General features: G+C 37.6%; 1 protein-coding gene across 7 annotated transcripts in view; it reads left to right on the plus strand.

Annotated features, from left to right (window-relative positions):
* MARCHF7 (membrane associated ring-CH-type finger 7) overlaps positions 1-12,933 on the plus strand; it is a 33,748-nt gene that overhangs the window by 17,419 nt on the left and 3,396 nt on the right. For 4 of the 7 annotated variants that reach the window (XM_073305590.1, XM_073305593.1, XM_073305591.1 and 1 more), the window contains 6 exons: positions 2,334-2,501; positions 5,311-6,421; positions 6,698-6,867; positions 8,673-8,782; positions 10,635-10,748; positions 12,698-12,746. In XM_073305590.1, coding sequence (XP_073161691.1) covers positions 2,334-2,501; positions 5,311-6,421; positions 6,698-6,867; positions 8,673-8,782; positions 10,635-10,748; positions 12,698-12,746 — 1,722 coding nt within the window. The remainder of the gene's footprint in view (positions 1-2,333; positions 2,502-5,310; positions 6,422-6,697; positions 6,868-8,672; positions 8,783-10,634; positions 10,749-12,697; positions 12,747-12,933) is intronic. The other 3 variants (XM_073305594.1, XM_073305595.1, XM_073305592.1) reach the window with 2 other exon arrangements.

Here is a 12,933-nt window from a genome sequence, read left to right on the forward strand (position 1 = left end):
TAAAGGTGAATGGAGTGACTAAGGTAACCAAATGTCAGAGTCCTAAGGAAGAAAGTCTGCAGCTGTTTACTGATGCAGTTTGGAACCAAAATTTAATAGGTACACAAGAGCAGTAGGGCACATGAGAGCAAATTCTTCCCTGTATCCTAGCTATGCCTTTCACATAGCTCTGAATACCCCAGCTGGCCAAAATACTATGGGCAGAGGTGGAGCTGGAAGCAGATTTTTTTTATTAAACCATGGGCTAAAGGTGGCCATCTTGACAACAGAGCTTTCAAGACAATATTAGACAACATTGAGCTGATATGGTTTTAGATTCTTAAGAGAATGTTTAATCCAACTACTGCTGGAGTTAAGGTTGTAAATATGTGTCTAGAATGTGTGTCCATGGGGTGGGAATAGAATTAAATACTCAGTTTAAGTGTAGAAGCTAAAACTAAAGTTGAAGGTAAATTTAAAAAAAAAAATCAGAAAGTTATGAAAATACCACAGACTACCTTAGGTATGGTCTTGTAACCCTACCCCTCTCTATTCAGAATATTTGCATATCTTCAGAACTGATTATGAATAGGATGCTTCACAGCATCCTATCAGACATTAATAAGATTACCCTCAAATCATAATAATACATGTATGCCATTGACCCTTCTATTCACTCTGCTTTGAGAAGACTGCGGTTCCAAGAGTTCTCCTCTTACTCTTCATATAAAGGCTAAAGTGAAATGTAGTTTCTCATCTTCCCAGTATACTTCTGTCATGTCAGACATGGAGTCATTTTAAAACCGTGTATATTCCCTGTTGTTGTCTTCAGTGCTTTGGTTCCTAGCAGCTATAGAAACATTAGCTGGTGTCTACATCCAAGGTTATACAACTTAATCCAAGATGGATGTGATTTTAAGGTGGCTTCAGCCACAAGTGAGAAGTGATAGTATGGATTTTAAGAAGGCCACAGAAACCAGGGATCCTGGCCAAACCACCAAGGTATCAGAGGCTTGGCGTATCACACTTACCTTACATAGGATAGAATAATGGGGCAGAGTTAAATTGGCTTGGGGTACTTGAGTGGTTTTGCCATACTTTGCAGTATTTTAGGATTGTGGGTCTGGGTAGGGTTGTTATAAATTTATAACTTTAAGAAAAATCCAGTGTTAAACACAATGAAAATGTTCTGTCAAGACTTCCTTCTTGTATACAGACCTGTATTTATAACCTTATGTCCAGCTAAACACTCTTCAAAATCTGAGAACACTGGCAATTTGACAAATGGTTGGATTTCACTACCTTCCTACCTACCTACCTCCACTTCGATAATACATTGTATATTCAGTACAAACCATGGCATCATTGACCATCTCTGCTTTCTGTGGTCAGGTGGGAACCGCAGGAAACCAAAAGTGATTACAGATTCTGATCTTACAAACCCCTTTGCACATAGAAATGTCCATTGTAATCTGGAGTTTTGTCCACAGGATTGAGACTATTACTACACTGATTTGCTTTCAGATGAATGGGCTGGTGCCCTCATTTGAAAACTCCTGACTGGCGACATAAAACATAAAATGGAGAAGGCTAAGGCTCCCTTTGTACGTTATTGATGCTTTGCAGCATGTATGTTTGTAATGCAGCTTCAGAAAAATATTCGGTGTATTTACTGAAATAGCTACTCATAATAAAGCAACATTAAATGTCTAAAGGAATATTTGATCCTTGCTTTTTTTTTTTTCCTTTGGCTGGTCCTCAGACTGAAGTAATATGTGTGTTAAATTGTATTTAATTCCAAAATAGTACACCTCTACCTCGATATAACACGAATTCAGATATAATGCAGTAAAGCAGCGCTCCGGGCGGGTGGGGCTGCGTGCTCTGGTAGATCAAAGCATGTTCAATATAACCTATTATGCAGTAAGATGATTTTTTTTTTTTTTTTGGCTCCCAAGGACAGCGTTCTATTGGGGTAGAGGTGTATAACCAATGTTTTAAGAGAGCCACTGAAGAAGCACATTTGTTCTTACCAAATCTGAAATACCTAACTCCTGCTTAGATGCTGAAGCAGTTACAAAAAAAAAAATTTACAAAAAATAAAATTGAAAAACACTTGCCATTTAAAAACAGAACTTTTGTACTGTGAGCAGAGCAGTTAAATTTTTAATTACTCATGGGCTGAGAATGTGTTCTGAGAAAACAAGTTTTAAGAAGCCCCTTTAGCATCAATGCAATTATACTGTAATACACCAAAGCAAATCAGATGTTTGAGTAAAACTGGCATTGATATTTTTGTGATACTAAAATTTTTAAACTACCAGTAGGATTTATACAGAGTTCTTGTTTTTTAGATTCCTCATGGAGGTATAATCAAGTTCCTAGATCTTCATCAGTGGTACTCAGTTCTCTGGGAACTGAGCTAGTGAGAGAGAGGAGAGAGCTAGAAAGGAGAACAGATCCATCTGTTAGCAGTCTTGTGGATTATAGTCACAGGAGTGGTGACTTTACATCTTCAGCATGTATGTATTATGCAGCTGAAAGCTTGCAAATGCATAGGTTGTTTGCTTAACTTTGTTTGTTATTCCTTTAATGTTTCATGTCACATGTAAAAATATAACAAATGTACTTTAATTCTTTATTAACTCAACTTAATTTAATTAACTCAACTGGTCAAACATGTAGATAAGAGTTTAACTTGCTGTCTAATTGCTGAACAGTTATCTCTGTCTAGATCCGGGTTTGAAAATGCCTTTTATGCATTTAACTGTAGATACAGTGGCAAGCTATTTACACCAAGCTGCGGGGATCTGTTGAACGGAGCTCTGTGTTGAGTGAAACATTCTATTGCCTTCATGTGAATTTTCAGCAAACCTCTCTGCTCCCTCATCTTCTCAACCTATTTTCCAATGAGAGATTTGTTTAACCTCTTAAGTGTTCCCCAGTGGATGGAGAATAAAGTATAAACTAGGTTATTTGACTAACAGATCTATACACTGTGTCCCTCTTTCCTAACTTGTCTCTTGGCTGAGTGAATCAGCTCATATCTCACATGTAGACCATTTACCTACCAAGAGATTTCTACCATGCATCTTTTCAAGAGTAGAATGTGTTGAGAAAACAAGTGCAGAACAAAAATTACAAGTGAGTAGCTGTTGGCGAGCGGAGTGCACATACAACCAGCTTGAGACACTTACTTATAACCTCAGAGGGCTTTATAAAAAACTTAACACAGACTAATATGACTTTGGGGTTCAAAGCAATCTTTGGACTTGAGTATTTTAACAGAACCACATAATCCTTATGACAGGCTTTCTTCCTATTTAAGCTGTTTTGGCCTTTGTAGAACCTACCTATCCAAGGAAAGACTCCTCACATATCCTTCTCACACCCAGTACACCAGTGCTTTAATGGTGTCTTCATGTAAAACTCTGCAGAATCCCCATTCTTATGGGTATGAGAAAATAAAGGAAAAATATAGGCCCCAATTCTACATTGTGATGTGGGTAGTCAGTCTGCTGTGCTTGCATGGAGACTTTCAAGTCAGTGGGACTTCCTGCATGTACAGATCACAATGCAAGATTGGGGTGCCTTAGTGCCTAAGGAAAGGATCTCTGTTTCCTTGCCAGTGGTAGCCTAGCATTAGTGTAGAAACCTTGCTATGGCCCTAGTTGTGCAAGGAGAGCTATTTAGAAGGTTTCCTGCACCTGTGGAGAGCTATTTACTTCAAAGGGGTTCTGCCTGTGCAGTTCTCTTTCCAGTTTCAGGGCTTGTGTATCATGAGTTCAGAAATGTCATGTGATGCAGTGGATTATAATGCTATGCTATACAGGGAAACATTTGACTCCAGTTAATGAACTCAATTTTTAAAAAACAAGCAAAGCAGTTTGTTTAGTTACCTGGTTGCTTATCTGTTCCTCCTTTTTAAAAAAGATTCACTTTCTCCCAGCCTCCTTCCTTAGGGGAAAAAAGGTTATCTTCAGCTATGGCTGCTGGTCTTTTGGGGCTCAGACATAAAACAGGAACCCTGGTTCAGCTGCTGTAATGTCGAAGGAGTTGCTCTGGGAGTTAAGTCCTTGTAGTGGCTACATTCTGAAGACAAACTGCAGGATCTAAAGAAATCATGCATCCAAAGAAGCAGCAGATGGATAATTAAAAAAAAAAAAAAAAAAAGCGGGGGAGTAGAAGGGAGGGCAGCAAATTAGAGGACTCAAGAATAACATTTTAATTGGCTGGTTGGGTCATATGGCTGTGTTAAGCCAATTGACATCTGGATAGCAAACTGAGCAACTGAGAGCAATAATACTAAATGATTAGTCATATGACCCTGTCTGAGCCAACTGGATAGTTGAGCCATTGAACAGTGTAATAGATTCTAAAGTGTCAGTTGTTCATGAAAGCCAATGTTAGTAATACACTTGTTAGTCAACAGTTACTCTTAGTATAACTAAATTTTTTACTGAGGGATTATTGAAATTATGGGTGTGTTTTTTTTTTTACTGCATTGGAGTTATTTGAGCACTTAGATGTTAAACAAGATGCTTTTTCTTTTCACTGCATCTGATTATCATTCCTATTGAAGTTGTAGGACATTTAAAGATCTCTAACTGAAGCAGCTACTACTAAACTTAATCAGTAGTGGCCACATAACCTTTGAGTAGTTTTTGAAACTACAGTTTCTGTTGTCTCTTGTTTTCAGGTTTAGCTGGGATTAAGTATTCCACAAAGCTGTTAAACTCCTTTTTTTTAAATACTGTAACTATATCAGAATGCCTTTATTTTGGGAGAGGAGGAAATATGCTTTATCTATAAATTTTGCATTCTCGACATATTTTAATGACTGTTATATTTGTCTCTGAAATTCTTAGACTGATCTGAATATTTACTTCAAAAGGCCCAAACTGGATTGAAAAATAGGTATTAAATAGAATACTGTTTATATATGCAGTTTGCTATTAAATATAAGTATTGTGCTTACATAATGTCAGTTGACAGATATATTATTTTAATGTTCATTAAGTTGATCCCTCCACACGAGGAATGCTGAATCATAAGGTGGTAGTTTAAATAAAATACAGATAAGGATTGTGGGGTATGTGCATCTGCTGTGGACTTAAACTGAAACCAGTGCATTATCTGGAATCTACGTAATAATCTAATCCTGTTCACTAAGAGAACAATACTCAGTTTAGACTGTCTACAACCTATCTTGCCAACCTTTAAAGTCTTTAAAAATGAGTACAACGTAACCCTAGACTCACTGTAATTCAGTTGGATAACTTCTAAATGGCTGTACATTTTGTGTCGCTTTCTCCAATTCTTCTATTGTAGATCTTCAGGATAGACCTGCCTCTTCATATGCACAAGGAGCAAGACCAAAAGATAATTCATTGAGCACTTTGAGGCTGAATACATCCATGAACCGCCAGCTGCCTTCTGAACATGAGTCAACTTTATTCTCCGGAGTCTCCAGCAGGAGCTCTTCAAGATCTAACTATTCTACAAGGGAAATGGAATCTTCCCAAAGGAATATACAGCCAGAGTTTACCCACATTGCCATTAGAGATGAAATTCCTTCCATAAGCAGCACTGAAAGGGTTGCGTCTCAACGGTCACTCAGTGAGCCTCCAGCAGATACTGAAGGAAGGCGTACAACTAGACAATTACTATCTCGTTTAGCTTCTAGTATGTCATCTACATTTTTCTCACGGAGGTCTAGCCAAGACTCATTAAATGCAAGATCATCAGATTCTGAAGATTCATGTATTGTCCCAAGAGTTCAAACTTCTACCCAATCTAGCACTAATGCAACTGCACGTCCTGAAGTTCCAGGCATTCAGACACCTGAAGCTTCTCAGGGATTTAGCTTCCTTAGACGAAGATGGGGTTTATCAGGTGTTTCACAGAATCATAGTTCTGATTCAGATCCTGAAAGTTACAGACAAGAGTCTGAAAGTAGAAATACAGGATCCTGGTTATCATCATCTCTAAGAAATAGATGTACACCTCTCTTCTCCAGAAGAAGGCGAGAAGGAAGAGATGAATCTGCAAGAACCTCTACCTCTGACACACCTGCTAGATCACTACACCTCTTTAGGAGAAGAGAGTCTAGCGAAGAGACTCCACTTGAAGCACAGAACAGCTCCCCTGGGGCTGCTGCCAACAGACCACCAACACCAGCAGTATCTAGCAGTCCTACAACTACTGCTTCCACACCAGATTCAGCTCGCAGTAGAAGAAATTCTGGAATATCAGGAATTCTTCCCGGATCTTTATTCCGGTTTGCAGTACCTCCAGCATTAGGGAGCAGCATATCTGACAATGTTATGATAACGGTAGATATTATTCCCTCAGGTTGGAATCAACCAGATGGAGAAGAAAGTGACAAATCTAAAGTATTACCTTCAAGAGATCCTGAAAAACTCCAGAAAATTAAAGAGAGGTAAATCAATATATTCCCAGTCAATAAAACATCTAAATGGGTTAATAGACTTAATGAGACTTTTCTTTAAAGTTTTATTTAAAGGGGCCTCTTGTTTTGAGATAGTTGCAGCTCAATTCTGTGGCACCTACAATGTCACTATCTTCAAACAAACTTGTTTTAAACTTTTTCAGGTTTGAGAACTATTTGTCAAAGGGATTAAAGTTTGGAAAAAAAAAATGCCATACACGTGTAACTTCCACCTCTATTTGAAAAAACTGCTTTCTTCCTACTCAGCCTCCTGTTAGAGGACACTGAAGAGGAGGAAGGTGACTTATGTAGAATCTGCCAGATGTCATCTGCATCTTCTACCAACCTCTTAATAGAGCCATGCAAATGCACTGGAAGTCTGCAATATGTTCATCAGGAATGCATGAAAAAATGGCTGCAGTCCAAGATTAATTCTGGTAAGGTAGACCTTTTTTAGAACAAGGTCTTTTCCAGATTAAATGAAAGGTGTGTTGTTGGAATGACTAACTATTGCAGTAAAAATCCTACAATCTTGGAAGGTCATTTGATTTGTTAAATGTGCAAAACAGTTGGATACAAACCAAGAGAAGCATGAAAATTCTGAAAGGTATACCTGGCAATCCTAGTTTGTCTTTATACATGTAATTTTCAAAGTATCCCAAAATACTTCGGGATTTCTGATTCAATTTCTGGTGTTGCTGGGATTTACTAGTAAGATGGTATAAATACTCTACTGTGTATTTTTTATTTGTTAAAATACCTTACATTTTGATCATTTCTTCAGTAGTATATATGCTAAATTGGGGGGAGAGGTAGATATGCTGGAGGGTAGGGTTAGGGTCCGGAGTGACCGAGACAAATTGGAGGATTGGGCCAAAAGAAATCTGAGGTTCAACAAGGACAAGTGGAGAGTCCTGCACTTAGGACGGAAGAATCCCATGCACTGCTACAGGCTGGGGACCGACTGGTTAAGTGGCAGTTCTATGAAAAAGGACCTCGGGATTACAGTGGATGAGAAGCTGGATATGAGTCAACAGTGTGCTGTTGTTGCCAAGAAGGCTAATGGCATATTGAGCTGCATTAGTAGGAGCGTTGCCAGCAGATCAAGGAAAATGATTATTCCCCTCTATTCAGCACTGGTGAGGCCACATCTGGAGTACTGTGTGCAGTTTTGGCCCCCACACTACAGAAAAGATGTGGAAAAATTGGAGAGAGTCCAGTGGAGGGCAACGAAAATGATAGGGCTGGGGCACATGATTTCTGTGGAGAGGCTGAGGGAACTGGGCTTATTTAGTCTGCAGAAGAGAAGAGTGAGGGGAGGATTTGATAGCAGCCTTCAACTACCTGAAGGGGATTCCACAGAGGTTGGGGCTAGGCTGTTCTCAGTGGTGGCAAATGACAGAACAAGGAGCAATGGTGTCAAGTTGCAGTGAGGTTGGATATTAGGAAACACTATTTCACTAGGAGGGTGGTGAAGCATTGGAATAGGTTACCTAGGGAGGTGGTGGAATCTCTATCCTTAGAGGTTTTAAAGGCCCAGCTTGACAAAACCTTAGCTAGGATGATTTAGTTGGGGTTGGTTCTGCTTTGAGCAGGGGGTTGAACTATATGACCTCCTGGGTCTCTTCCATCCGTAATCTATGATTCTATAACTTTTTAATTATAATGACTTTATAACAAGGTACAGTATGGCAGAGTTATAAGTATTGTGGAACCTTAGCATTCCTTAGTGGCATCAAATCTGCTCAAATGAATGCCTTGTTTTAAGGAATACTAACATTATTCATAATAGCCATAGTTTTAAACTAGTTGTTCAGCTGCAGAGCACGTGAAAGTGGAAAATTTGGGAAAACTTTCAGAAAATGGTCAGTCCACATCTTTAAAAGCTGGTATTGCAGTCCAAAAAATCTCTGTTCATTAAAAAACTTCAGCACTTAACAGTTTTATGCTGCTTTTAGGTATTGGCCTATATATGTGGATGGCATTGAGAGTAAAAGTGGTTTTGGGGTTTTGCTGAACTGTCATAGAGGCGCATAAGATATAAAACAACTAAACTTTGACAAAAAAGTCTATTGTTAAATCATAACCCTGTAACAGATGTTCCCTACAGTGACTTCAACACTTGCTGTCATACTGCCTTTTTGTTTAATCTTGCTATGTAAAATAAAATTGACTCAATCACTTAAACCATAACATCTAGCCTTGAATATATGATCTTACTTTCTTGTTTTGTTTCCATCAGGTTCTTCTTTGGAAGCAGTAACTACCTGTGAGCTGTGTAAAGAGAAGTTGAATCTTAATCTTGAGGATTTTGATATTCATGAACTCTATAGGGCACATGCAAATGAACAAGTTAGTATATTTTGCCTAATTTGGTAAGTGTCAGTCTAGTGCTGGAAGTTTGGTTTTTTGGTTTGTTTGGGGTTTTTTTAAAAAGAGAAATTGGTCAGATACCATTTACATAATATAAATGTTTTTAGGCCATATTCTGTCCCCTGTCTAAGTGGAGCAAAAGAAATGAGAATTGGATGCAGATTCTCTACATAGTCCCTAGTAGTGATATAATTTCTCTCCACCTTGTAGTCTGTCTGTTTTTAGCAGTTACTCTACTTGATGTCTCTGAAATAAGATTATATGAACCTAGAAATACTGGTACGAACCTAGGATCATATTCCAGATGGATTCAAGGTGGTAGTCTAGCTTTCTGCATACTTAAATGTCTACATTGCAGGTGTGATAAGAACTCCTTACAACTCCACAATCTCTTCTAATTAGACTGGTAAACAAACTGAAAAATTTCCCCCTAAAATTTGCTATCCTGCTGCTTGCCCCACCTAGACAAAAACAAAAATGAGGCCCTGAAATAGTCACTCACTGCTTAAGATATCAGCTTACTTAAAAAGAAACACTATCTTCCTTTTTTCAGTTGTTTCTAATACACTTTTTGAGTGCATATAGTGTATTTTTTGACTACTAGACACGTATGTATCCTACAGATGGCTACTGAGAGAGTACAAAATGTTGTTCAGAGGTTTTTCCTATGCTTTTAGCTTGGTACTTTACCTTTGTGAATACAGTACAACCTCAGTTATGTGAATAATATTGATAAGTTGAAATAACTGAAATTCCAGATTGGAAATTTAAATGTAATTGTTAAATAAGGAGGACATGACCCAATTTATTCATAACAAGGAAGTTGAAAGCTAAGGTTTGCATTATGTATACTCTGAATCAGCTCTCAACCTAGGCACCTATGTGGGTGTCCAAGACGGAAAAAACACAATTAATCTTTTAACGATAAGAATCCAGTCACTTGGGGCCAGATCATGAACGTACTACTTGCATCGGTTAGCAGATACTCACAGAACTAGTATAGTTGAAATCAATGGGACTACACCTGGAGTAATTGCTCACTGGTGGGAGTATGGGATTTGCAATTCGTTCCTAAGGAACTGACTCTTAGTTTAAAAAAAATAAATAAATAAAAATTGCAACACTATTGTATGCAGTGTAGTTATAGTCTTGTCAGTCCCAGGAGATTAGAGAGACAAAGTAGGTGAGATAGTATCTTTTATTGGACCATCTTCTGTTGGTGAGAGAGAGACAGCTTTCAAGCTTGTTTTTCTCACCAACAGAAGTTGGGCCAGTAATTGCTACACTAGTCATTTCAAGTTCTTTTGTATTACCCTACTTTAAAACTTTATTTTCTCTGCCATTAATCATTAACTATTGGAAAGTTAGTTTCCTTTCCTCCTCCTCTCCCCCTCCCCCCTTTTACTGGATGAAGTTGCATACATTTTTCCTGTTATCTTTCAATGGCTCTCTCCAGTTGAGAGAAGAGAGGTTAGAGGGCATTTTGCTTTCTGCTGTTCAGCACTGAAATGAGCTGATAGTTTTGGGATCTATGAAAAAGACTGCTTAGCCATAAAAAGTCCTGATCCTCAAATCTTGGCTCATGAACTACTCCCATTGACTTCAGTGGAAGTTCTTGTGGGAGTAAAATCTATTTTCATGAATAAGAGTCTTGATCAGGCCTAATCAGTTTTTAGTTATGATTTCATAACTACTTGAAGCACTAAGATCAGAAATGTACTAGGAGATATTTTAAAGCCTCTGCATCTGTTATCCTCCCTCGGCATACTACTATTGAACCTTGGCACTGGTATGCTTTTCATTGTTGAATTTTTCTCCTATCCCCTTCAAGGCAGACTATGAATTTATCAGCTCTGGTCTCTACCTTGTAGTGTTGTTACACTTGTGTGAACAACGCTTTTCTGATATGCTGGGAACTGCAAGTGAGGCCAGCACACGTGTCAGGGTGAGTGTCTCATTTTGTGGGTAGCCTTGCTTGTGTAAACATTCAGGTTGTTATTTGGTGAGTTTTTACCTTGCTATGCTCATACACTTACAGCTCATTTCCTGTGTACTTTATTTTGTAACCTCTAAAATGTGGTTGTACAGTCTAGCATAATGAGGCCATGATTTTAATTGGGGCTTCTAGGTGCTACCATAGTACAAATAGTAATGATAAAATCATAGTTCTTGTCTTCGTGGGAATTGCATCATGCAATATTAAAATAAGTGTATTTTGCTGACAAGACTATTAGTGGTTAAAATAAACAAGGCATTGAATATTTTGGAGGTCTGTTATGATAATGAAAACAAATGTGTTCAAAAAGTCAAAATGTAATTTCACAGAAGTCTGAGAGGAGCGAATCTTAACTTGAAAATATCTGATTACAAAATCTACAGTTGTGCAAGATGTACAATTCCAAATATCAAAATCACAGATGTATTCAACCAGTCTTAAAGATATCACAGTATACAAATATGCTAGTAACCCTTTATTATACTACTAGGGCCTGAACTTGTAAACACCCATTTGCAGGATTTGGCCCTTAGTTTGCACTTCTGTATTACATTGTAGCTTGCCAATTTATAATGCAATTCAAGAAATAACTAGAGGAAACTCTTCCTAGTCATATGGTTGGATATTTATCCTTAAATTGGCGCTTATTTAGGAGTGTAATAAATTATGTACTAGTAATTCAGTATCATTGGAAATCTTTCTTTGACCAAAATCTGATGTAGCAACCTAGTTATATAGCTAGAAGCTCTTTGGTATCCTATAATGGAAAAAAGCTCTTTGGCAAATTAGCTATTGAAAAGCTAGTCCTTTTAACAAGAAGAAAAACTGCAGAAAGTGTGAACCTATTCCATGAAACCTTCGAATTATCAACACATGGCCATGTCTGTTTTGTTTTGTACCAGATAGTATGCCTAGACTTTAAACATTTGGGGTAGGGAATTTGACCCTAATCTCCTACTCTGCAGGGTCATGTACATTTATGGTGCTACACGTATATAATATATTCTTATCACTGCAACTTACAATTTATGGTGTATTGACTGTGGTTCTGAAGGCAGCTATAACTAATAATTAAATTTTAATTGCTAAAAATCTAGGTTAAGAATTTCAGCGATGCCATGGGATTTGTATACCCCATTTTCATGAAAGCTAATGGGAAACTGGGCACCCAACTGTCTGAGTTCTGAAAATCTCCACCCTAATCTTTTAAAGCATTAAAGTTGTAATTAGTGACTTATTTTATTATATTTTTAAGCCTTCTATTTACTATAGTTTGCATAGGTTCCTTAGTGTAGATTCTCTGACCATCATTAGTCAAGTGGGTTCTACTTCCCCATAAAATCCCACTATATTCAGATTAATGTAGATTAAACGAGTTCACATAATCAAGTCATTACTCATTAGATCAATTTGTATACCAAGTTAGTTTGGTTTTTATATATTACAAAATGTCATTATATAAATGACATTTTGTAACACTAGGGACGAAAAGGCTTATTAAATTTTTTCCCATTTCCATAACTGACTGACTGTATATTTGACTCTTAAATTAGACATGTTTTGCAGAATATAGAGCATGAACATGACACCCTTGACTTCACTGTCAGGATTATTTTTGACACAGTGGAGATTCACACTTCCAATTGGTATTACACAATAGTCTGATACAATGTGCCTTATTTTTTTAAACTTTTAAACTTTGTACTGATGGTTTATGCTGATAAGGGCATAGAGTGATTGTCCCTTGGGAATGGCTTTGGGGTAAAGGCATAAAATGCATAGTCCTTTTTTTTTTTTTTTTTTTAAAAGAAGAAAGCAAACCTCTGTGCTAACTTGTTGCAAGTTTCTGCAGATTATTTTGCAACATTTAAATTACTTTCTCTTTGCCTTGTTTCTAGTTTATTAACCTTGCAAGAACTCTTCAGGCACATATGGAAGATATTGAAAGTAGGTGGTTTTTCCCTCACAGATTTGTTCAGTTTCACTTCAGGTTAAGTCAACATAAGGAAACTAAACTGAAAATCCTGCTTGCTATAGTACCAAACATAAATGCTGAAGCTGGCTTGTGAGTTTATACAGCAGTGACTATTTTATCATGTAACACTGGAAGGGTGGTGCAGGTGAATTGGCGTCT

Source organism: Lepidochelys kempii, chromosome 11 (assembly GCF_965140265.1).
Source record: "Lepidochelys kempii isolate rLepKem1 chromosome 11, rLepKem1.hap2, whole genome shotgun sequence".
NCBI lineage: Eukaryota > Metazoa > Chordata > Testudines > Cheloniidae > Lepidochelys > Lepidochelys kempii.